Source organism: Homalodisca vitripennis, chromosome 5 (assembly GCF_021130785.1).
Source record: "Homalodisca vitripennis isolate AUS2020 chromosome 5, UT_GWSS_2.1, whole genome shotgun sequence".
Classification (NCBI taxonomy): domain Eukaryota; kingdom Metazoa; phylum Arthropoda; class Insecta; order Hemiptera; family Cicadellidae; genus Homalodisca; species Homalodisca vitripennis.
This window is the reverse complement of record NC_060211.1, coordinates 50,997,915-51,024,364: the sequence shown is the minus strand read 5'-3', so window position 1 is coordinate 51,024,364 and position 26,450 is coordinate 50,997,915. Positions and strand designations below refer to the sequence as shown.

The 26,450-nt window shown below is 33.1% G+C and overlaps 1 protein-coding gene across 1 annotated transcript in view; it reads left to right on the top strand.

The window, feature by feature from the left end:
* LOC124362161 (replication factor C subunit 1-like) overlaps nucleotides 1–23,557 on the top strand; it is a 54,535-nt gene extending 30,978 nt beyond the window's left edge. The window contains exons 7-15 of the mRNA XM_046816409.1: nucleotides 1,059–1,205; nucleotides 2,722–2,948; nucleotides 4,565–4,732; nucleotides 8,710–8,864; nucleotides 10,341–10,458; nucleotides 12,268–12,413; nucleotides 13,846–14,059; nucleotides 20,341–20,526; nucleotides 23,159–23,557. Coding sequence (XP_046672365.1) covers nucleotides 1,059–1,205; nucleotides 2,722–2,948; nucleotides 4,565–4,732; nucleotides 8,710–8,864; nucleotides 10,341–10,458; nucleotides 12,268–12,413; nucleotides 13,846–14,059; nucleotides 20,341–20,526; nucleotides 23,159–23,251 — 1,454 coding nt within the window. The 3' untranslated portion in view covers nucleotides 23,252–23,557. The remainder of the gene's footprint in view (nucleotides 1–1,058; nucleotides 1,206–2,721; nucleotides 2,949–4,564; nucleotides 4,733–8,709; nucleotides 8,865–10,340; nucleotides 10,459–12,267; nucleotides 12,414–13,845; nucleotides 14,060–20,340; nucleotides 20,527–23,158) is intronic.
* Nucleotides 23,558–26,450: the final 2,893 nt, after the last annotated feature.

Here is a 26,450-nt window from a genome sequence, read left to right as displayed (position 1 = left end):
AAGTACTTTTGATCCGTACAATAAAAGCATTCACATGTTTGAAAATAGAGTACTAACCAGTATCAATGCTGCTGATTTAGCAGTGAAAATACAGTGTATAATGTTGAAGTTATTGGCTAAAGATCGTGGCTCAGTAAACTTTCTTGTCTGTTTTTAAATGTGATTTTGTGAAACAGATTTAACTTGCCTTATACAAATACAACATTTTTGTCTAATAACTAAAGGTTTCGAGCACAAGGGGTATTTGTCAGATATCCCTTCAATAGGTTTCTAAAATGAAATACTAGTTTAGAGTACAATGAGTGCATAGATACATGTGCCACTGTGCTGTAATTAAACATCTTTAAATCAGAAGCTCATGACATTTAATAATAGTGTGTTAAGTCGATGACACCATTTTATTTTCAAAGTTAATTAATATTTTACTTACAATATTTTCCACTCTTTTAAATTGTAATTTTTGTAGTATGATTCATATTCTTTGTTAAAAATATTTGAATGAAAATGTGTTTAGTTGTTCCTTTATGAATGATACAAATATATTACTGACTACAAGAGACAAAAGAAGTCAGGGTTAGTAACCTGATCAATTTACCCTTGTTATAATTTAAATAATGTAATAATATATTGTTATCATTATCTCATGATAGTAAAAATAATCTAAATAGTGGAAAAATTTATATCTTGGTCTCCTCTAGACATTAAAATATATATTATCATTCAAATGAGATAACCACATAATAAAATAAACTAACACTATTTGAAAATGAAAACATGACAATTATTATAAACCTAGATTGATAATATCTTAACACTTTTAATTTCATAGAAACTATTAGTTGGCTTCTACAATTAGATTTTTCTATTTTTATACTACATTGATATTTCCAGTCTTTTGTTTTTTGAAGTTTAGGGACTCTGAAAGTATGAACTCTGGGATAGTTGTTTCACACTCCAATGTATAAGACTAGCCCTGTTCAGCAGTTCCCCTCACCTCAAGTAGCAATATCAAACAATAGCAATGTGTCATATTTAAATTTACTAATGTTGTTTTACAGGGAAGACAACTACGGCCCATCTTGTTTCCAGAGAGTTGGGGTTCGATGTGGTTGAGTTCAATGCTTCAGACACTCGGTCGAAGAAACTGCTTCACCAAGAAGTATCAGAGTTGTTGTCAACTAATTCTTTGTCGCCATTTTTCACAGGTATTCAAATATATTTTAATTAATAACGTGAAATACAATTTTTTTGTAGCAATCCTTAATCCTCGTACTACCCAATGACTTATTTTGAGTTGTGTTATTTCCGATTCTATGGCGTATTTAACCATTAAACAGAGCTTTAACCCCAACAAATATGATATCTATGTGTTCCCAATGAACAAAACTATCCCAAATAGTTATTAAAATTTCTGATAAACATCTCTTGATTTTTAGAAACTTATAAAGTAGTTGCATAGTTAGTACCAACTGCAAAGTTGCGAAAAGGGTATAAAAATTACCTGTATCTCCAAGTGTCATACCGCAGGAAATTCTTTTTGTATATTTCAATAAAAAGATTATATTCTATACTATTTGAAAAAATTATTGAATTAAAAAAAAAAACAATACTATCAGGAATAATGTTTAAAATAAAATTTTTGCTCTGATTTTCAAATTTGCCTAATAAAACATACATTTGGAATTACTGTGATATGACATTAATTTGTTGTGTTTGCATGTAAAGTAATATTTTATAATGACCTATCAAAAAATAAAAAAAAACATTCTATTATTGGCCAATTTGTTTTTTGTTGTTGTTGTATATGTTAGTATGAAATGTTTGTCTTATATATTTTTACTGTATACTGGGTGATAAAGTCTGTGTCTTTTGGCCATTTTTTTCCAAAATGGGAAACTCAATATTAGGTTTTTCTGTAAAATTTAGCAGCCACTAGTTTTTACAAGGATATTTTTTATGAGTGCTAATATTATTTTCAGTTCACTATTCAAATTCTACACACTTTAACAAAAATAAATATGTATAATAAGCTTACCTTTGCTTAAAGCACATAGATTTAATAGTAGTTTGGAAAAATCCTTGCAAATCTGCCAAAATGGCCTTGTCTGTATTAAAGTTTCTATATTGACAGTTGGAGGGTTGATTTATTGCTTATGCAAAATTCAAGGAATTATAATGTGCTTGTTTGTACATCCGTTGTATTGAATTACATTTCCATTTTTTCTATATACAACACCTGGTCTTTAAATCATTAAAGAAAAATTAATTTGGTACATAGAACATAATCTAGTCGTTAAAGATTTTGGAATTTAACACTCTTCTAGCACTTGTTTGTTTTCAATACTGTCATTATTAATTGTATTTACTCACAAAACAATCATTGTAAAGTAAAAGCAAGCAAATCAATAACAATGCAGATGACGAATTAGCAGAACGGCAACAAACAGCTGCCCGGCTGCCGTGACCGCAACACGACGACGAGTTGTAACAAACCACTTTTTTCCGATATTCCATTTTGGAAGTTCATTGGCTATTATAAAATATACCAACTCTTAGAAGTAAGTAGACAATTTGTAAGTAATAACGCCAAAAAACTCTCTTGTTGCTCTGTCTTAATTCAAAAAAGTACAATAGGGTACTTGTAGGGCTGAGTACTTATGTCAGTGCATTATATTTCAGTAACCGAGTATTAAGTGTAGTAAGAAAATATGGATGTTTCAGGTAAAGGAGATCAGGTAACCAAGAAGCATGTGTTGCTGATGGACGAGGTAGACGGTATGGCTGGCAACGAAGACCGAGGAGGTGTACAAGAGCTGATACAGTTGATCAAGGGTGCACGAGTTCCTATCATTTGTATGTGCAATGATCGCAACCATCCCAAGATACGCAGCCTCTCCAACTACTGCTTTGATTTGCGGTTCTCTAAACCCAGAACTGAACAAATCAAGGTTTGGGATCTTTAACTTACTAAATCTAAATCACTTTAAATTATTTAATTAAATGATGTTTTTAGATAACTCAATGTTTTATTGAATGAGTTTTTTTGCACAGTTTTATGAAATAATATGTAGAGTGAATATTAGTGTTTTGTCTAATTAATTAACTTCTCCAAATTATATTGAGGAATGTGTAATATATATCTCAGCAGAGCAGAATTAATCTTTCAACAATTCCCAGTGTAATCAATTGCCATATGATTTTTCTAATTTGGCAAAGAAAGTTCCATTACTTTTTTAGGAATAGTCTAAAAAAAGTAAATGAAAATCAATCTTTGTTATAATACACAATATATCTTAATATCTGCATTTTCTTGTTCACACTACGTTGAAAATTTGCCAACACAATTAAATTCTTGAAATATTTTGGACTCCATATAGGCCAGCAACTGCATTTAACACTTCGGGACCCACCAACTCCAATAGTCATTTCCCGCAGTAGACTAGATCTATCGATCTACTCTGGCTCCCCATTATCTCGACATTTGTAGTTAGTGATATGCCGCAGCCTAGGCATCTATAGCGTTGTGACGCATCAGTTTTTAGTATATCCAATGTAGGTTTAACTGGAAGATATAAACTGGCCAGAAGTGAACCCATTTGGGGATCCTGTACAGATTAGGTAACGGGGGTAGCGCAGAATTGGGGGTAGGGCTGAAACTTAAAAAATAACATGACTGATAGTGGTCAATATGTTTAGGCGGATGTGTATTATTGGCGTATTGATCACTATTGGTCTTACTGGTTAAGTTTCGGCCTATCACCATATGGTTAAATGGCAACAATGGCCATTCAAAGAAACATTCAAGACACTTCTAGAATAATTACTTCATATACAATATGTTCGCTTGTCAGTTTAATATGGAAGAAATAATTCAACTTAAAAGAAAAAATTGAGTAATAAGGTATGTTACTAACTGCTCAAAAATTAGTTACCATTGCATTGTAAATACTATTGTATTCATTTATTAGTTACTGTGGATATTAATAGATAATTAAGTTAATATTGTATTTGATCCTTTAATTCAGATTTGTTTGTATTGTAACTTTTCTCTTGGCACCAATAATGCATATCTCAAGTTGATATCAGCATTAATAACCGAGTGCCTCATACCTTGAATTAGAGAGATCCAGGATTAGTTCTTTAGTCAATAATATTGTAATGATTTCTACAATAAAGCCCAAAATTGTGTTTTTATATTCTAAAATATTTTACTATTATTCGCAGATTTTTTATTCAACAGGCATATATGACATATATTTAATCTTTGCCATAGGTTTCAGGTGTAAATAAGTTGGCATTATCAGTTTCAGAATGCAGTGAGGTCTGTTTGTTTCAAGGATAAATTAAAACTATCTCCAGATGTTTTGATAATTATATAAAATGCTAACCAAGATGTAAAACTGACAGTAAACTACTTATCTGTATGTTCTATTTCAGGGTACAATGATATCTCTTTTTTATAAGGAGAAATTACAGCTAACTTCAGATGTTTTGATAATTATATCAAATGCTAACCATAGTATAAGATTGATAGCAAACCACTTATCTGTGTGTTCTGTTTCAGGGTGCAATGATGTCTCTCTGTTATAAGGAGAAATTGAAGCTAACTCCAGATGCTTTGACAGAAATTATAGCGAGTGCTAATCAAGATATAAGATTAATAATAAACCATCTATCCATGCTTTCTATGGAAAGTAGTGGTTTAGCAAATAGTACAAAGCATATAAAGATGGTAAGAATTTGACCATAAATGTAATTTTCGTTTAAAAATGTTACACAGGCCAATACACAGGGATTTTCCACTCAGTATTTCTGAAGGGTATCAAGCCTTTTTCAGCTGTTTTGCAGTTGTTTTATTAAAAATATGTTAATTATTTTAAAAATTGAGATATTAACCCTTTGAGTGCCGGAGCGTCGCTATTAGCGATCCTGCATTATATGCAAGAAATGCCAGAATCGCTATTTGCGACTTCTGCAGTAACGCTTATATTTTTATAGTATTTATCTAAATTAGCTCAATGACTATACATACACATTCCAAAGGCTTCAACGTAACTTTTGATGAAGGTTTTGTTGCATTCTGGTTAGATTCTGATTTTTACAGCAGTTGTAAAGAGCTACCGCGCGTCCGTCGAGTTTAGAATCGACAGCTACATGGACGAGCTGTCACATGTTTTGTTTGCGAGTTATTTCACAAATTATTATAAATATTGAAAGTTTTTAAGTGTAAATGGGTTTGTAGTGTTAGTATATTCATATTATTTCGTTTGTGTATGTTGTTCTAGTCTGTGTGTAAGTAGAACAATGACTTGACCTTGAGTTAAGGTGATCGTAAGCAGCTAGGACTTTACTAAATACATTTGTATAGTTTTTGTGTTTGTTCAGTGATATTTATAAACAATGAGTCATAAAAACATTGCTGACAATGAAGACCTAGTATTGCAGGCATTAAATTTAAGCATTAGCAGTGTAGACAATACACAGAGTGTTAGGTTAGGTTAGCAAATTTCTAGTTTTGTAGTGGTTCACATTTTCATATTTATTTTCCAAACTTTATTTATAAGTATAAAAAAAGTGTTTGTATGTCTTTGTAAATAATTAAATGGAGTATAAGATAGAATAACTGAAAGTGAAAAAACAAAATATTTCAATAACACTAAGTTGTGTCAAAATAAAAAACAATGTTTTTGCTCATAAAGTTTTTGTTAATGTTTTTTTATTGGTAAAATAAGTAATCAATGTATTATATTTATAAAGAAAATATATTTATCTAAAAAAAAAAAATTAAAACTCAGGACATTATACCAATAAATAATTTTTTTATGAATTTTTAACCAGACTCTTGCAAAATCAGGCATTTTGGCTCGGCATTTTATACATACCATATAGCAAAACGCCGCGGCACTCAAAGGGTTAAAAATAGTTTTAACAGATAGTAGAAAAATAAATTTCCTTCTTACAAACTAGAAAACAAATCTTATTTTTAATTGTGATGTATTTTTAAAAATTAAAAAGGATAAAACGTTTACTTACAGTATAGATTTTTTCTATTTCCACAAGAGAAAGCACTTATATATATATGGAGATTGGCACTAATAAATCCTGTCTGTAACCATGACACTTTTTTATCGTTTTGTTAATCGTTAATCTTGTACTACACCAACTTACCCTTTTATTAAGAGCTGCAGGTCCTTCTTAAAATCATGTTGATCCCTATCTGTGTGACTATGCAATAATCCTTGATAATACTTAGGTTTCTCTTAACAGTTAAAAGAACATCAAATTTATAAATAAAAATAATAAAGTTTCTACATCAGTCTTATGGGTAACCATTACCGCAATGAGAGAACATATAATGAACAAACTTATAAACAAACAGATTATATAACAAGTTACCAACACTTGATGAATTTACTTTGATGAGTTGGTTAGTTTCATATAAAGATGGGAGGTTTTAACTTAAGCTGTAGTGTTGTTACATTCTATCTGACCTTTTGATACTTAAATGTATTGGTTAATTATCTTTTGTAACATCCTCATACAGGCCAGTGGCACATGAAGATAGTCAAAATAGGACCAAAAAGGATACTGGCCTCTTCTCAAAAAGGAAAAATATATTCAAATAGCAAGCATTTATTTTGGTGGATTGTGCCTTATTTGAGTATATTTAATGCGCTGTTTAGTTCTTATAAATGTGCACAACTCATTACATAATTATTTTGGCTTTGTGAATATAGTTTCTAACTATAATATGACTTTTGATTTTACTAGGTAATAATGTAATAGACTGTTGTAAGATTGTTGTTGATATCCATCTCAAATGTATGTTTTAGACTCATAGTACAAATTTGTACTGTTCGATCTCTTTTACCTGTTTTATACATTTAGTCATAAACCAATAAACAATTTTGTTACTAACAAATTTTGGGATGTATCCTTTTATCAGCAATAAGCAAAATGATATCGTAAGAAATCAGGCCTACTAAATGTATATATTGTTGCATTTTCATTAAAACAAAATTCATTCAAATAAATATTATGATATTCAAAGGATTTTTTCAGCAATTTATTAAGGATTATGTAGATTTTGTAATTATTGTCTGCTACAAAATGAATACAAATATAAGAGAATAGAAAGACAAATATGTACAAAGTTTATATCTATCTATCTCAGCTGTAATCTGGAATGTTTACATTTACTACTTACACTTTGAATATTATACAAAGTAATATAATATTATACAACAAACTTTATAGCAAAGTATCGTACTACAAAGAACAGTTTTTGTCAACCAAGAAACAAGATTAAAATTTAAAAAACAAGCAACAGCTTATTTCCAGTCTTTTTTTATTTGCTGTTAAATTTTTTAATAATAATGTCAAAAAACCTTAACCCATTGGCCTAGTCGTTTTTCTGGTGCTGCATGGACCTGAACTAGCAATTAATTTTGCTGAAAGTGTAAAGGTTTCGTATAATTTGTATAGAAACCTAACTAATTAATTTATTACCATGGTTAATTTACCATCATGTTTCTAAGAAACTAGGCTACATTTTACAACTATAACATTAATTTTTATTTAGTTTTAAATTTACTAATAATGTTAATTATTATAACAAAAATGTTGGGTTTTTTATGTAAAAAAACTTAAGTTTTAATTTTTTTTTCACTATTAAAATTATTTATTATCTAAAAACTGAATATATATTATTGTTCATTAACTCTTTGTCATGAAAAATAAATCATATTAAAATTTTTATTTGAACATTTATTATTAAAAAAAATTATATTTGAGTACTTATCAAGTGCAGTTTTTCCATCAGTTTGCACGGGTCTCAGATTTTGTAGCATTCACACACAATTTGCATATAAAAACACAGAACTACATTAAAAAATACACTGTAAAAATAAAATAAATAAAATAAAAATAAAACTTCACAAACAAACGACGTTGTTTCTATTTTGCAGGCTAGCCTTTAGCCTTGCAACAAAACAAAATTTTACTGAATATCACAAATAAATATTTAAATGGATTTTATATAACTACTGTAATAAACTTTCAATAATATTGTCAGAAGTGCTAGCCGTAATTTTAGACGTAATATAATCCTAGTATCGACACAAAATAAGCACTGGTAATAGATTACAATTATTGAAAAAAGTAATATTTTTCTGCCATAGTTGGCACACCTGAACTCACCAACAACTCAAAAGGTCTGCAGAAAGCGTATTGGCATACCATCTAACGCGAAAAACTATAAATACTTTAAATAGTACATCGCAACGTCACCAGATCGTGCTGCGCACCAGGTTCGGTCCGTGCATCACTGCATGTGGTATATACGTGAGTCTAGGCCAATGAGTTAATCGTTAAAAAAAAATTAAACGTCTGCATATAACAAGAAAAGTATGTAGGCTATGCAATTTTGCTCACAACAAATCATTCCCATATGTTTTTTCAAAGTTTTTCGGTGTACCTTAAGAGGTACAGAGAGATCTTGAAACGTAGTGTTACTGATTTCTTGTTTCACTGAACGATGATGGCAAATGTCCGGAAAAGTCCTGTTTCCTTCACAATGTATAAGTAGTACTAGAAAAGTGGTTGTTGAATCCTTCTCACACAGTTGCATGCGGTGTATATTCCCTTCCTAAAAGGGTTTAATAATTGATTTATTTTAAATATTAAAATTGATCATTATATGTTGTACAGGGGCCTTGGGATGTTGTGAGGAAAATTTTCTCAGAGGAAGAACACAAGTCAATGTCTATACATGATAAATGTGATTTATTCTTCCATGACTACAATGTAACGCCTCTCTTTGTGCAAGAGAACTATTTAAATGCTGTCCCTCACAAACCGGAGGCGTAAGTTAAAAATTATTTTACCAGTAACACTATGTAGTTTCAGGTAGTCAATAGTGTGTATCATTGAAAAAAATTTTCGAACAAGATTATCGTTACTTTGTTTTGTGAAAGTAATAATGGATAGTGAATGAAGTATTTATTTATTTTTTTAATAATTAGTGTTTTGCGTTTGGTTTGGTATCCTTTTTAATATTAACCATTCAAACGCCACAAACGAATTCCATAAATTCCCTTTAATGCCAGGACATCTATAAAGTATAATTTTTCTTTTAAGTTCAAAGCAAATTTTTTTATAGATATGTTATTAGAGGTAAGCACAAAAAAATATAAAACAGGGCATTTTAGTTAAAATTAGGATAATTATTGATAAAAATCAAAAAATAACTATTTACCATACACTCATTTGATCTAAAATTCAAATTCATAGTACAATCTAATCAAATTGAAAAATTATATAAACTATTAATTACTATTTATTATCAATTGTTTCGCTGATAAGGTCTATAATCTTATCTAATTTGATCTAAATTTAAATTCATGGTACAATATAATCAAACTGAAAAATTATATAAACTAGTAAAAGCCGACCACACTATCAACTATATGCCTATTGTGCCTTTATCAGAAAAAAGCCTTATGTTGTCAGTCAATCTAGGTCTATAAATGATATTGGTATTGAATATGATCTATTTTGGTTAAAATATATTCTCCTGGATATTACCATAAAATTTGAAAATTTATAAGTTTGAAGCTGTTATTTGTACAGTGTGTCCATAAATTACTGTATCAGACATCACCACATGAATTGCCAGATTGAAATACTGTAAATAAGAAATCTCATATAAAATATATTCTATCTTGCTTGTTGTACCACCTGCATGTGTTGTTGGAAATGTTAGACCAAAACTCCATAATGGTTAAATAGATTAGATTGAACTATTACTTAATATATAATCAAAGGCCATTCAAAAATGAACAATTTTCACATTAAAAATTCTTTTCTACCTTTAATCATTACAAAACTGTGGCAAATAAACTGTATTTATGGGTACCAAATGGAAATGTACATGGTCTCTATACAATTAGTTTGTAAAGCAGGCAATTAAGAGAGCAAAAAATAAAATAATAAAAAAGTTGAATTCACTATGTTAATAAATATCATTTCAACCTTGCGCTCAAGGTTAGTAGTTACTATGATGCAACAACTTTTAAATTATATAGATAACGTGTGTTTGTAGGTTATTTGAAATTCTTTAGATTTAAATTGTGTTTTTATAGAGTTGAAATTATTTCAAACAATTTATTTGGGGTTGATTTAATGGGTAATTAGTTTTAACTAAATCCCTGCAGTTATCCATTTGACCATTAGATATTTGAGACTGGTGGTCTGAAACACACTGTATAATAAATTAGTGGCTCTTAAGCAATTTATTAGGTTTAAGTAAGGGTAAAGGTAATTTGGTTTCATGTTTTCAGGAAAAATAAAATTAAGAAAATAGAGCTGTTTGCATCAGCAGCGAGGAGTTTGAGCTTTGGTGACTTGGTAGAGAAAAATATTCGTTCTCATAATGCTTGGAGTCTTCTGCCAGTACAGGTAACTATTATACATTATTTTACGACATTTTCATTGATTTGAAAATACTCTATTAGCATATATGGGCAGTATCAAATGTAGTAAAATAAGTAACTCATTTTCAAAAGTAAAAATATGTACAAAAAATATTAAAATACTGCCCAGTTCTACACCAAAATATTTACTAAATAAAGTAAATTTCTTGGTTTATAGCTTACAACTAGAATAACATAGTTTTACAAGATGATAAATAATACTTTAATGGGAGTTTTCACTGTTGTCTTTCTCCAAAAAAGATTTTTCTTAAATTACATTGGGTTTGCTAAAGCAGAAAAAAGACACTAACTCCTTATTTTATTTATTACTATATACACAATTTTTTTAATGAGATAAATATATACATATGAATTTTTGTCTGTATTTTCTTTATAGAATCGTAAATTATTTGACCGATCATTATAAAAATTTGAATGTATATTTCCATGGAGAAGGTTGTACGCTATACCCATTGATGTAACTAGCCAGCCAACAGGCAGCACTGCAAAAGATCAAAGTTTTCAACGTGCCTGCACATTATAAATTGCAATTACGAGACAGTTATGTATATTAAACAGCCAAACACTGTTTGAAGGCGTTAAGTTATGATGTATTTTTGTCTTTAAAATAAATTCATAGTTGAACCTAAATCTTGAATGTTAGACTACTTTAGAATGAAGTACATATACATGTACAATGGCTATAAACGTACACTTTTGACAGATATTTTTATCGTGGCAACAAGGCAAACTCTAAATCGGCGTTGGAAATATAATTCACTTGAACCAGAAGTGCTCATAAATGAGCAAAGTGTACAACAAGTATGAAAGCCGCAGTAAACGGCTAGTACAATATATAAAATAAATTAATATTCGTCAATATTTTTATACAGACGAGGCACAAGATGATGCCAGTTAAATAGTGTTCACATGTAGCTTATACCTTGTATACTGTATCTATGAAATAATTTGAAAAAAAAACCAAAATATGAAAATATCTAACTTTTGTCACAACCTGGTGGCAGGAGCTGCAGCTAGGTCTGGTTGGACAAGTTAACAAGTTAATATGCAGTCAGTCTTGTGTATGAACATCCTCCTTGTGATACGTCTTGAGTTTTGAAAGTAAAATGTTATTTAATTTCTGTTTGTCAACATATCTTTCAGAATCCCTTGAGGAATAGATAAAATCAAGATAAAAGAAAGTATTGTGAATCTGTATGTATAAATTTCATTTAACAATTTGGCCCCATGAAATAATAGTAGAGACCCATCTCAACATAAAATGGTAGCTTATAATTCTCTTACATGCAGAATCCTACGATTACCCCTAACAAAAGAAGAAATTCACAGAGAATGACAAATCATTATCCAAATAGCAACAGAAAATGGATAAAAAAAACATGTACAAATTAGAACAAAATTTAAAATTGAAAACAACTCCAAAAGCAATAACAAAACAAATATAACTTTTTAATAATACAAATTATAAACAGCTTACAAACCAAGCCAACACATTTTTTTTTTTACTCAAAAAAACTTGTCACATTAAGACAAAGACAACACGGTGTAAAGTTGCCTACTCCGGAGATTGACCTGACTACAGCTAAAAACAGCAGTGCTCACCACTTCGCGACCCGATAATGACTGTACCACTAGCAGTCGAAAACGCGTTTGTTGTAAATAAGGTAACATTCATTCATTCAGTACCATAGTGAAAATTGTTAAGTAAGTAATAATATAACATTGTATTCAGAACTGTTTTTCACTTTTGTAATTACTTGTTTTTGATTTTCAGGCAATTTTTAGTTCATTAGTTCCAGGGCAAGTTTTAGAGGGCCATATAGGGGCACAAATTAATTTTCCTGCATGGTTTGGAAAAAATTCCCGTCAGACGAAAATGAGTCGTCTTCTACAAGAGCTGACTGTACACTCCAGACTCAAGTTAGTATTATTTTGCAAGTGGTCTAAAGTACGAGGTCCAATCAAAAAGTATCCGACCTCGTCGTGTATCGCGGCTTCTGCTGCCAATAATGAGATAAGATTTGTTGCGACAATAGTTCCTACTATGATAAGGAAAGGTACAAAGTCTTATCTTGATCCCCCGACTGGTTCGCCGGAGACGGGTCAGTATGTACTGATAAGTCAAGTGCGCGTATCGGTTTTCTCTAACTGTGAAGATGACGGAAAAAGTGGAACAACGTTATTGCATTAAATTTTGCGTGAAACTCGGAGAAAAACAAAGTGAGACCATTCGGAAAATTCAGCTAGCATTCGAAAATGAGGCAATGAGTGTTACGCAGATTAAAGAGTGGTATAACCGTTTCAAAAGTGGTCGAACCTCGGCAGAAAGTGACGCGCGTTCGGGCCGACCAAAACAAGTCGAACTCCGGAAAACATCGAGAAAGCAAAAGTTTTGATCTGTGAAAATCGTCGAATGACTGTGGAGGAAGTAAGTACTGAGTTAGATGTCAGTTTCGGATCAGCTGAAGCAATTTTAACGGATGACTTGGGATTGCGCCGGGTAGCCGCAAAATTTGTGCCAAAATTGCTGACAGACGAGCAGAAGCAACGGCGATTGGATGTTGCCGAGGACATGCTGCAATGTTGTGAGGATGATGCGGACTTTTTGACATCGATAATAACTGGAGACGAAAGTTGGGTCTATGGATATGACCCTGAGACCAAATTTCAGTCATCACAATGGCAGTCTCCCCAGGATCCTCGGCCAAAAAAAGCAAGGCAAGTTCGAAGCAATGTCAAAGTGATGCTTACTGTTTTTTTCGACCACCGTGGAGTTGTGCACCATGAATATGCCCCTGAGGGTCAAACTGTGAATGCACAGTACTATTTAAGTGTCCAACGTCGTCTCCGAGATGCGATTCGCCGCAAAAGACCTGACTTGTGGGCGTCTCAAAATTGGCGGCTACACCACGACAATGCGCCAGCTCATTCTTCCCAGCTCATTCAAACTTTTTTGGCGAAACACGGCACTCCGCAAGTTCCTCAGCCTCCGTACTCTCCAGATATGGCTCCATGCGATTTTTGGCTCTTCCCCCACCTCAAAAAAACCATTGAAAGGCACCAGATTTGAAAGTCGAGAAGCAATTATGAAAAAAACGACGGCTGATCTCATGGCGATGCCGAAAAGTGATTTTCAAGACTGCTTCCAGAAGTGGAAACGTCGCTGGAATCGTTGTGTTGCTTCTCAGGGTGCTTATTTTAAAGAAAATTAACGCCAGCTTTTTTCAGGTAACTTCAGTTTTACGTTGCACCAAAAGGTAGGATACTTTTTGATTGGACCTCGTATTTGTTATTTATAGTATTAATTCGTCTACACAAGTCCCTGTTGTTATTACTCTGCATCTGATGACAGGATATCAGGAAACAAAGAAGCGATGAATCTGGACTACGTGGTGCCCCTGGAGAGGAGCATAGTTTCACCACTGGTACGGGATGGTTCAGCTGGTATCCCCCAAGCACTGTCCATCCTTAGCGAGTACAGTCTGGTCCGAGAGGACCTAGAGAGTCTGTCAGAATTGTCCTCATGGCCAAACACCAAGACTTTATTTTCCGAAGTTGAAAGCAAGGTAATTTGTTAAAATTACTTTACTCAAAGAAGCAAGTAGAAAGTAGAATAGAGGTAAAAAGATATATTTTGGATTTTTTGTAATTTTTAACCCTGGAGTTGGCAGTTATTCATTTTTGAACGACATGGACCACCACTGTAGTGGCAGTCTTTCAAAATTGAACATATAACATCATTATAAAAATACAGTATTTGAAGTGTAGAGATACTTAGGAATTATTACTTGTAAATGGAACAAAGATAGCATGCCACCACATGGTTAAATAAGAACATTTGTTGGCAAAATGTTGCACACTAATTCATTTTCATGTCAAATTCAAAACAGCAATTCATCTGGTTGTTTACCCCTTTTAGTGCTAGAAGTGAAAAATCCATATTGAAAAGTGTTGAATTATGTATCAAACACTATTGTAACAATCACATTTTTATCTAATTTTTAAAATTAACCCTAGAAAGCTAAGGTTCGTAAAAAAACACGTTACAGCTAAACATTCGTCAGGGAGACTACCATTAATAAAAACATTTTTATTTTAACATAAAAAGGGTTTTAATGAGAAAAAAAATTAATATTAAAGCTTACTTACATCAAATATAATAGTTTTTTTTTCAAATTGAAAACTTAACAAGTGCAGTCCACACACCACTTCCCTTGGTGTTCGCCACACATTGCCTTTGAGCAGCGCCAGCAGAAATGGGAGGTCATTCGTCGTTTTTTTGAAGGACAAAATGCACAAATCTTTTCTTCCCTGGACAAGTTGAGGATCTATTTGGGCAGCAGGAATATCAACTTCCAGATGCTGGCGATAGATTCGCGTAGACGCTTTGGCAAAGTTGTGATGCGATTTTCGATGTTGAAGCCAAGGCTTGACGAGTTCACTGTGCAATTCTTTTGCAAAATCACGTCTTGAAACTGGCTTTGAGCCCTGAGCAACCATGTTATGTGCGTAAATTGTGTAGCAATTGACTAACATTATGTTAATCATGCCATAAAAGACGCACAATGGCCATCTTCTAGTTTTTTTTCGGCTGCACGACATGTTATTGCACATCTGGTCAAGACTGTCAACGGCGCCTTTGGTTGCATTGTAACATTCGATAATCTCTGGCTTCTTGCTCCTTGGGTTGATGGATGGTTGCTCATGAGTAGTTGAGAGCAACAACACGACTCTCTTACTCTTTTGCTGTGTACGACACCATTGTTTTTATGTCCATCAAAACAAAACATTGAAGACCCAACCGGTCGATCTCCAGCTTCTTTCATCTCTGGAGGTATTTCAGGTTTGTTCCGACGTAGAGTCCCAACTAAAGTCATATTTATTGGTGGATTTAGAAGTTGTGTTGCTAATGAGATCGAAGTGAACCAGTTGTCCATGGTGAGGTTCCTATTTGAACCGTAGACGCATTGTGTCAGCTCCTTTACGAAGAACTCGGCTTGTGGTATATTTCTGGGAGTGGTTCCTTTTACCCAAATATGGCATCGCATTTATCATGTATTTAGAACCTGTATCACAAAACCATCACAATCTTGATTCCATACTTTGATGGTTTGTTAGGGATATACATACGAAAATTTACAACGACCTCTGAATGCCAACAGCTGTTCATCAATTGTTAAGTATGATCCTGGTTTGTAATTGTCTCTACAAGACGCCACAAACATCTCCCAGACTTCCCTTATTGGAGCGAAGCGATCTTGCCTACGTCTCTCATTCCTTGTTTCATATCCATCAAAATCGAAGGGCCTCCACTAAAAAATCAAATCGCGCACAACTCATTGTAGCCAGATAACGGTTACCGCAAAATTCTACATTGAATAGTTCATTAGAGGGCATGTGATTATCTTTTGACTTGCCGTCAAAATCAGGACACCTAAAAATGCATCAAACTCCTCTCTAGTAAATTTCTGAAATTGTACTTGTAAAGTTGGTGTAAATTTACTTGTTTTCTTCTTATTGCAGAGTTAGTGTGACTTATAATACTTGTCTTTCATATTATCTGTACAAAATAATGAAAACACATCCAAAAGGTTTGTTTTTGTCTCTTGCATTAACAGTTGGACCTGGCCGAATATGTACTATATTTCTTGCAGATGCTCTGGTATTTGTTGGTCGTGATGGAATGTTACTCCACAAGTGTCCGTTCCTCCCCCGCACTACGCTGATTAGGACATATAAAGTGATGTGGATCACGAGGAACTGGTGGTGGTCCATGAGCTACAGTTGGTGGTGAAGCAGGACGAGCTACGGCTGGCTTGAGGTACAGGCACTAGTGGTGAAGCAGGAAGAGCCACAGCTGCTCGAGGTCTAGGCACTGGTGGTGAAGCAGGACGAGCTAAAGCTTCCTGAGGTCTAGACATTGGTGGTGAAGCCGGACGAGCTAAAGGTGCATTTCCTACCTGAGGAATGTCTGTCGGTGGAGGATGACCATGGCAATAAGCTGCAATAACAGCATTGATAGTTTCATCTATAGTATCCATAATTATCCCTTGTGTAGCAATTTTAGCTGTAGGTATTTCCAGTAAGTCTTCATTATCACTAGCAGAACTAGTACCTGATGGTGAATAGTCCGGGTCAGCGTCTGTATCATCACTGTCGTCTATACCGGAGTAATATCGTTGATCAGTGGTTTCTTCTTCTTCAGATATAAAGTCATCAGATAAACTTTCATTCAAACATTGTAGAATACGTTGTTCCTGATCCGTATCCATTTTGAGAGTTCACCAATATAACTATATTACATAAATATTTACAACTTTATCACATACAAAAAACACATAGAAACACTAAACATTCGTACATATGACGAGCACGTAAAACACTAAACTATCGTCGGCAAGACGACACAATGCTATTGTAAAAAACAACGTACAAGCTAACGTTTCGTCTCCACGACTACGCATTCGATATAATGCACAAACTATACGAGCGAGGTGGCTGCCAAACTACTCACGGACCCGGCGGAGCGTTTGACTGACCTTACGTGGAGGGGGGGCGCGTTCAAACAATAACTTAGCGCGCCACACTCGAAAAAACTGTATCGCGTCGTCACAGTGACGACGCCTTAGCTTTCTAGGGTTAATAAAATCACTAGCATTTTTATCACATAGCAACATTTCCACGGAAAACAAATTAAAAATCCAGTTTGAGGTGAAATAACTATTATAAAAAAACTTTTAGTCAAGCGCTAAAGGTTTGTTTTCCTATAAAAACCCAGGGGTTTTGAAAAAATTTAGTTAAAAGTTAACTTTTTATCATAAAAAAACTTTTTTTAATTCTTTTTTGAAATGTTAATACTTTACAGATAAAGACCACTTAAAAACAATGCAAACTCATGCATCATATTAAAACATTACTTACCAAAAAGAAACTCAGACATAAATATAACCTTACTCACGAGTTTCAAACAAACTCTACAACACTATTTAGGCGTATCACTGGCACAGACATCTTCTAAAAGTTTTCTTATTTGACTTTTATCACTTTTTAAATAATTGTAATAACTATAGTTGAATTAAAGACAGAAGGGTATTGGGACGAGCTCGACCGAAGACAGCCGAACTGCCTCACGAAGGCTCGCCCTACCGCTCCACCAATCACAGCCGAGCACTTTCCTTTTCGACGGAGGCAGCGTTGTCACGTCTCCTCTGTTGTAGCTGTCATCCGGTAGGTATCAGCTGGGTGATGCGCAGTAGCAAACCGTGCTTCATTACGTTATTGGTTGTTGGTTATGTATGTTGTTTCGTGTGGTGTTATTGCGCTTCTGTTTGTTCGTGGCCAAGTGTTTAAACAGTCTTTTTCAAGACTAAACCTTATTTGAAAGACAAGTGTACGCACGTACTTCCTAGTTTTACACTTTTGTGACAGACATTATTTAATTACTGTCAATTCCGTACCATGTCTCAGTGCACTGAAACAGTGATAAAAAAACGCGGTAGGCCCCGCACTCGCGTGATAAGTGTGCCTTGCACCAAGGTTGGAGAAAAAGGCGTTCCATTGCGAGGCCAATCTCGTGAGTTGGTTTGTCGAGTGAGAGACTACTTCCAGCGAGAGAAAATTAACAAAGGACCGATACTTCCAGTAGAAAAAGTTATCGAAAGAACTGCTGCAGCTTTGGAGATAGGAAAAAATACAGTTGTGAGAATTGGAAAGGAGAAAATACAAAGTGAACAGAGTGGCTTGAAACTGAACACTCCTGATAAGAAATATTCGAGGTTTAAGCCTGTTACGGAGCTGGACGCCTTTCAAAAAGATGCCCCATCCGCCGCCATGTCTACGGATTCTTCGTAAGAAGAGAGTATCCCACAGTAAGGAAGCTACAAGTAAGTCTTGCAGAAGCAGATCTTTTTCGTGGAAGCAAATCATCTGTTGCCATTATATTGAAGATATTGGGTTTCAAACACAAGAAATTTGGTAGCCGTAAAATATTAATGGAAAGAGGAGACATCATTGCTTGGAGGTGCAGATAACTTAGCAGACTTGCATTTACTTAACGAATATAATTTTAGTTCTTTTCAATATACTCCTTTGTGTTTTGAAGGTAACTATTAATAACAGTAAAATGTACCATATTTAAATTATTATTATTAGGCCTATGTATATATTTTCAATAATACACTCGTGGTTTCAGTAAAAATCTTTTACAAGGTTTTGATTTCTGATTCAATTACTTATAAAATAACAATTCTCAAAACAACGAACGCTATTAATTTATCGCTTCGATAAATGTGTCCACATGTTTCCGCTGCGAACCACCCCTACCTAGAAGCGGTTGATGTGAACGCTGTGGATGATCGAGTCAGACAGAACAACTTGGCAACACTGTAGCCGACCGGTCCCCGTAGAGCCCCGAACCTCGGCCATCGCTGCCGGGTCCCAATACCCTTCTGTCTTTAATTCAACTATAATATAACTTAAAAACACTAAATGAATAAAAAAAAGCACAAATATAAAAGATAAAAAATCGCTTCACTATTCATCACGACACTGGAAGCCAACTGGGAAAATGTTGTATTTATAGTTGTTTACATCATATAAAAGCTGTACAAAGTAGAAATAACAGTTGTAAAGGTTAGTTTTCATGTATTGGTCTTTGGTATGATGTAAGCCAGTACAGGATAAGTTATAGAGGTACTACAATTGAAACAGAAATTGTCTTATTCTGAGACAGGCACTTTTCATGTAGATACGTATCGTCTCGGAGCAAGACTCTTGGTACTCAAGTGTATTTTTACATTGTCTTGTAGCGAGATCCCTGACACTAAAAGGGTATATATATATATATATATATATATATATATATATATATATATATATATATATATATAAAATAAAAGGCCAATTCTAATAATGTAATTACATACAATGTGCTCTCACATATTTGCATACACACATTAGCATGAACAAATTATCACAATGGCTCTTCTATTGTGTTTTATATGTTGAAAGAGTTTATTAATTTTCTCCCCAACGGGAACTCGATTTATAAACAGCTGGATCCTAAGACCTACATTTGATCAAATGTTTGAAAATTGTGTTGTAGGGTATGAATGACTGTAAGAAAGGTTGGAAATACAATATTCTCAAGAAATATTATGAAATTTAAATTTATTAACATTTTAAAAATCAAGGCTTAAACTGTACAATTTTAAACAAGAAACAATTCCGATCACATAATATTGTCAACTATTGCTCGGACAGTAGATGAATAGTTTATCATGAGCTGAGTTTACCTCAACACACGAAGAAGCACTGGATGAGAAATTACGTAACAGTTGCACACTTAAACCTGTCTGGTGTCCACCCGTTCATAATAATCGTATGTGTAGTAGCCTACTGTCACGGTATGTTTACTGCTTATCCCCATTTTGGTGTTTGGGTGTGTGTGTTATTTTTCATTTTTGACTGTACATGAAAGATTATGATATTTTTTAACTACCTGATGATAGAACTTTTGTTCCGAAACATATAGTGAGATCTACATTTGGAACTGTTTTGGCAAGGTATTATTATACCAAAATGTAATTTCGTTATCCCTCCAAACCATCCGTCATCAGAAACTATCTTTAAACAAAGAATCATCTATAGAGCTGAGGCAGGTACATCCACAGCCAAATGGAGTTATCTTACTTTTACTAAACAATGAGTAATCCAGAAGAATATTTAGAACAAGCTTGGAACAGCTCATTATACTGCTGCATTTAATTTCTATAGTAGTATACTAATGCTTTTCTTTCATTTGTCATTGCTTATGTACAAAACAATAACATTTTATATATAATTATAGGTTAAAGCTGCATTCACCAGAGCCTACAACAAAACCAGTGTTCCAACACCTTACGCCGCTGTACCAATCAAGAAGGGCAGTAAGGCAGATTTTGACAGTTTGGACACAGTTCCTGAGGAAGAAGAAGATGTGCCGGATGTGGAAGAGGAGGAAGAGGATAGCCTGGAAGTTGATTCAATGATAGTGGTATGTGTCAAAAACATATCTGGAACAACTGGAACAGTTTACTTGTTTACAAATACTTTACAAATATTAAAATAATTGAGATTTCAGATTTGCAGTGGTTTCAAAATCTGAAATCAAACTGAAACCCCCATAGAGTTTGAATATATTCAAGCAATGCCCCAAACTAATTTGTTGGCTGTGAAAATTTGTAATAGAAAATTAATCAATTTGTTCCATTTCATTTGGTATCTTTTTTAATTTAACTCTTAACGCACCAAGGAAATTTGGTGCAGATACAGTTAGTGTGCAATTACAGATTTTGCATTGAACTTTCATGTTTTTCAAAGTTTTAATCTATTTTCTATTTCTTGGAAGATGAAATATTATAATAAATAGAAACATTTCTTGAAAACAGCTCAGCCAGTATTGGCTGCATCATAAAATATTAAGTTGTATATTCAACTTATAATAAGCAGCATATGCATATGCTGTGACATTCATTGTCAGACAAAAGAACGTATAAGAGTTAGTTGCACCACATTAATTAAAATGCATTCATAATAAGGTGACTATTATACAGTATATGGTAGAGAAAAGTACAGGATATAATTATTTTCCCAGCATGTGGTTATAGGAACTTTCACAATGTGGCATTTGAAAGGTCTATATTTTTTCTTGTTAAAGAAGATTTTAATGAAAACGTTTTTTCTATGTTCTTTTAAATTATAGTTACTGGCCTATTTTTATCAGACCTCAATACATTAATAAATTTGCATAATTCAGAATACAAAAATTGACAGTAAAATATTGTCCAGTGTTTAATAATTGGAAATAAAACTTGTATACTTTAGTTATACACTCCTCTTAAATCAATCCATTATGGAAAAAATCCATTTGTTTATATTTATGTTATTAAAATTTAAAACAATGAACTATGGTTTTCAAACATTCTACATTGCAACATAGTTAAGTACACCTTGTACATAGGCAAACTTTATTAACAGTTTTTGTTTTCTGTAACCAATGAGCAGCTAAAACTTGGATAATCTTGATTATCAGTTTATGGAATAACCCACCCAATTTATAAAGAAAAAATAGCAATTATTGAACACTGTATGGGATTTAATTGCAAGTCATTTTAAATAATAATTACAACTGTACAATTAAAGAAGATAGTGAACATTTTTTCTTTGATTTAAATAAATTATTCATTAATAGGTTCCCATTTTTTGTAGATGGGTTGCTCTATTCTTTTAGATGCATCGTGATCTCCTTCCCTCATAGACTTTGACTCATAGAGTGTGTCCTGATGTTTTCTATTATGCTTGGTTGTATGATCAATATATGCAAAATAACATTAAAAGAACTCGTCACAGATTACTGAATACCTAAATCACTTATTTTCCTAAATAGTCAACATAAGGAGCAATTTCAAAACATGAACTTGCCCCCTAAACATAGTCGAATTGTTTTACCCCACCTAACTACCCACCTTTGGCTCTAATACATAGAAATCATGAAGGAAATCTTTTAGCTGTCATAGGGTCATATAAGTAAAAACTGTCATTTGAGGTTGATGAAATCCCCTCAAAAGGAAAGATTTTGAAATACAGCTAGCAGATCGACTGATAAATATAATTAATTTTAGCAAATTTCCTGCTGCACTGTAGCTCAAGAATCAAGAATCATTTATTGTCGTCCCACATATGTTGTATGCATTGACAAAGTCAGATAAGGTTTACAATAATGTACTATTAAATCAACAGTCAAGAACACCATCTCTATAGAGAAATTCAAATAAATATACAATTAAAATATTGTCAAAATATAGTATTAATTAAAACTTAATGCTAAAATAAATAATAATAAATTAATAATAGAATTAACAAACAACAGATAACAATAAATAATAATTGTTAAAAATTAAAACATAGCATTATTAAAATTTAAGGTCACTTAAATCATGTAAAAGTATTTCTTCTACTGAATAGAAAGCCTTCTGCTTCAGCCATTTCACAAGACAACTTCTGAAATTCCTTAAAGTAGTGGTAACTGCATCTGGTGGTAGGAGGTTAAAAAGTCGATATAAAAACACAAAAGATGAATTGTTACAAAACCAGAAAACTTTCACCCCATCTCATTAATTTCCAGTTTATAAAAAATGATTGTAACTATAGCACTTTGAAGAATGTTCAACGTATAGTATGTTCAAAATATGATCACATTAGCTTTGAGGCTTACACAGCCAATGCTATGACTATCAGCTAAATTTTCCTGTTCACATTGTTGACACAAAATAGGACATTTGTGATAGCATATTAGTTATTTGCCATTGTTATCTGTTACAACATGTTAATCACATAACAACGTTAAATGTCGAAAATCCTATTATCCTTTCAAACCATCCATTGTTAATAACAAATTTATTAAATTCTTAACATTTTTTGGGCCTGCTATGGGGTGCAATTTTTGTTGACATGTTTAAACTGAAACTGCCAATAAACACATTTGCTTATACAAGTGAGTTGAGGGGGTTGGAGTTGTAATGTGATTGGCTTCAGAACAACCATCAATGGCCAATTTAACATTGTTAATTGAAAAAAATTAAGCTTAAACAATTGATTATTACCTCACATTTGTTAATTTATTACAGGTTAAGAAGAAGACGTCAGCAAAAAAAGTTGACAGTGCCGGACCTTCTACCTCCAAAGGGAACAAGAATTCCAAAAGAGGCAGGAAAAAATAAGGTTTTTAAATCTGATATTCATATTTATTTTTGTGATTGTATTATATATTTCAGAGCTTTTACATGTTTATTAAATATTTTACATCACATTGTACATTTTCCTCACCTTCTCATTTCATTATCATATTCACATTCTCATACCTTCTCATTTACATACTAAGTTGTTAAATTGTCTATAGTTTTTGTGTAAACTTTTTATTTTATAGTTTTTTTTCTGTTGGTAAATAATAGTTATACACTGATATGTAATAACAAACCCTCCACTTACTGTTGTATATTAACAAATACATATTTTTTCACCAACTTTTTGGGCTTGATTATTTATTTTAACAAATGGCTACCATACTTGATATTTTCTTTTATATTTATATAATACCGCAAACACTATTATTCTTTGTTTCCTATTTAAATATACTGCCTTATTGTCCACTGGTTAGTATACATTTGATTATAGTAAGTTTGTATTACAACTTTTTTTCTTTCAGAACATTATGATTTGATTACATTACTTCAGGCTTGGCTGAAAAGATTATGTCTTAACGTGTTGAAGTATCAGATCGGAACCAAGATTCAAATAACCTGGGTCCCCACAACGATAAGTAGAGTTACTGCCAACAAAGGTACAACGAAAAGCATACAATGGTTTCATATGTCATTGGGAAATTGTTAGAGTATTCTCCAAACTAAAAATTTAAAATTAGCTCATTCAGTGTATATGTCTGTGAACTTTGTTGTGAATTTTAATGACATTTCAATGTACCGTTGTCTAGAGCAGGCAGGCCACGTCGAGGTTGTGGAAGAAAAGATCGAAGTTTTTTTATAACTATCAGGCCCAAATTTCATAAGATAATATTTGTCTACGTGTGAAGGTTTCTCGGTTAGTTATTTTTTTACAGATTACATTATATATTTCTATAAATTAATTGATAAACTTTTAAATGGTAGTTAGAAGCACTGGGCAAGCAACAAGTGCTAGTCCCTAGTCATGCAAGTGTAAGAGGGTGCCGCAGCACGTGACTGCTGCATTGACTCCTCCATCGATATCTCCCTCATTTTAAAACCAGCGGACTAGATTCAAGACCAACTGCATGATTCTTAATACAAGTAACACAATGTTGAACTACATACAAACCCAAAGGGCAAACAAAATAAAATATGCTGTTGAATGATGTAAAACAGTAGATTACTTTATTTTTATGATTATAAAGTAAACAAACATACTCCTGGAAAATATAACTGTATGTAATGATGTAAGAATTCTTAAAAATAGCCTACAGTCTAATCACTTTCGTACAACAGTTTTTTATTTGTATGTTGACAATTACATCAGTCTGTCATGAAGCACAGCACTAAATTTTAATTTTCCACCATCTTTTTATTAATTGAATATAAAACCCATTGTGAACTAAAAGTATCCTCCTATGAAGTCCATGAGTCATTTTTGGAATGAAGTCCAAAACTGGGTTTTCAAAGAATCCAGGCGATTAGACACGCGTAGCAAAACAAAATGTCTAGTCAATCGAATCAAATTGTACATCAGAAACAAATTCCATATATTCAAGTGTCAAAGGCAAGTTTTCAAAATTTGTTTCTTTTACTAGTTTATTCACAGTTTTTTTTATAACCCATTTGCTCTGCCCTGTGCAAATAAAACTGTTTTATCTGGCCCTTGCAATGCCATGTTCTGAATGTTTATTTGGGAAAAATATCAGCCAAATATGCAAGCTGTATTAACTGTTCTTTATCAGCAAAATGTTCTGCAAGCTAGAGATTAGCATCCCGAAGGAAGACCAACATCTTAACTCAAACAATCTGATCAACAGTTAACTCGAGCCCATTTTTTCTCACAAAGCGGAAATTAGTCGCTTTTTAGATGAATTTTAACAAAATTAACAATTTCCACTTCATCATTTATTGACGAAGTTTGATCGGCTTTTGTTTTGATGCCAGAGTTTGGTTGTGAAGGCAGTGAACCCACTTAATATTAGGCATGTTGGTTTTCAATCTTGCAATCAGGCCACTGTATTTACGATCACTGCATATTGAAACACATTTTTCCAAACAATCTTAAAGGGCTCAGTAGCTTTTATGAACGTTTGTATACATGCATTCTCCTATTGAGTGATTAGGGAGTGGTTTGCAAAATAGAATGTTCTCTTCGATTGCCTCATGTATTTCATATCGGAAGAAACACAAAATTTGAGGTCAACTGCCAACATTAGTCGATATCAGTTTGTATTGAAAAAACTCACTTTTGTTTAGTTTTGTCTTAATTGATCCTTAACGCTTTCAACCATTTCAGAAATTCTTCAAGCTACTGAATCATTATGATAGTGGGTTTTTTTTAATTGAAATCTTCCTGGGAACTTACCACCCGTGAAAGCATGTCAATTGCAGCAGGAAGTATAAATTCTTCTACTATTGTATGAGATTTGATGCTTTGGCCAATTTTTAATGCTACATCATGTGAAGGAAGCATGAAGAATATATATATATATATTTTTTTTTGTTCTCTTAGGACAAGAAGCTTATAAATTTCACTTAGTCCTGTAAGAACCTTTGCGCTGCTTCCGGAATGACAGGATATTCAGGATGGGTAAGGTTAGGGAGTAGGTGCCGCCTCCTATCGAGATCCGTGAGGAAGAATTAGGGCACTACATCTCAAAGTCATCCCGGAAGAAGGGGAGGCCAGCTCTGAACCAGCCTCTCCAGTCAAAGTAGGCAGGGGGTGGCACACCCTTGTTGAGGTTAACAAGAACCTCTGAGGTAAGGGAAACAAACCCCACCAACTCCAACAGTCATCTTCATCTTCCGCAGTAGACTAAACCTATCGAATTGCCCATGAACCCCAGAATCTCAACATTTGCAGTTAGTGATGTGCCGCTACTGGACATCCATAGGATTGCACAGATTGAAGTGGCACATTGGTTTTTGCTGTGCCCAGTGGTGGGTTCAACTGGTAGGTATAAACCAGCCAGAAGTGATCCCTGCTGGTAATGAAGAATATTTTGAGAAAAGGTGGTTCTTTCCAACCTACCTTCTAAGAAAGAAGGTGGTTGGCTTTTTTCACATTCGATTTTGCTTATGTGAAAATATAGTTGATCACAAATTAAAACAATGTGACAAATGATGGATTGGTGCTGCAAGATGGATCTGTTTCGGAAAGTAAGTTTTTAATTTATATTTAATAATTTTTAAT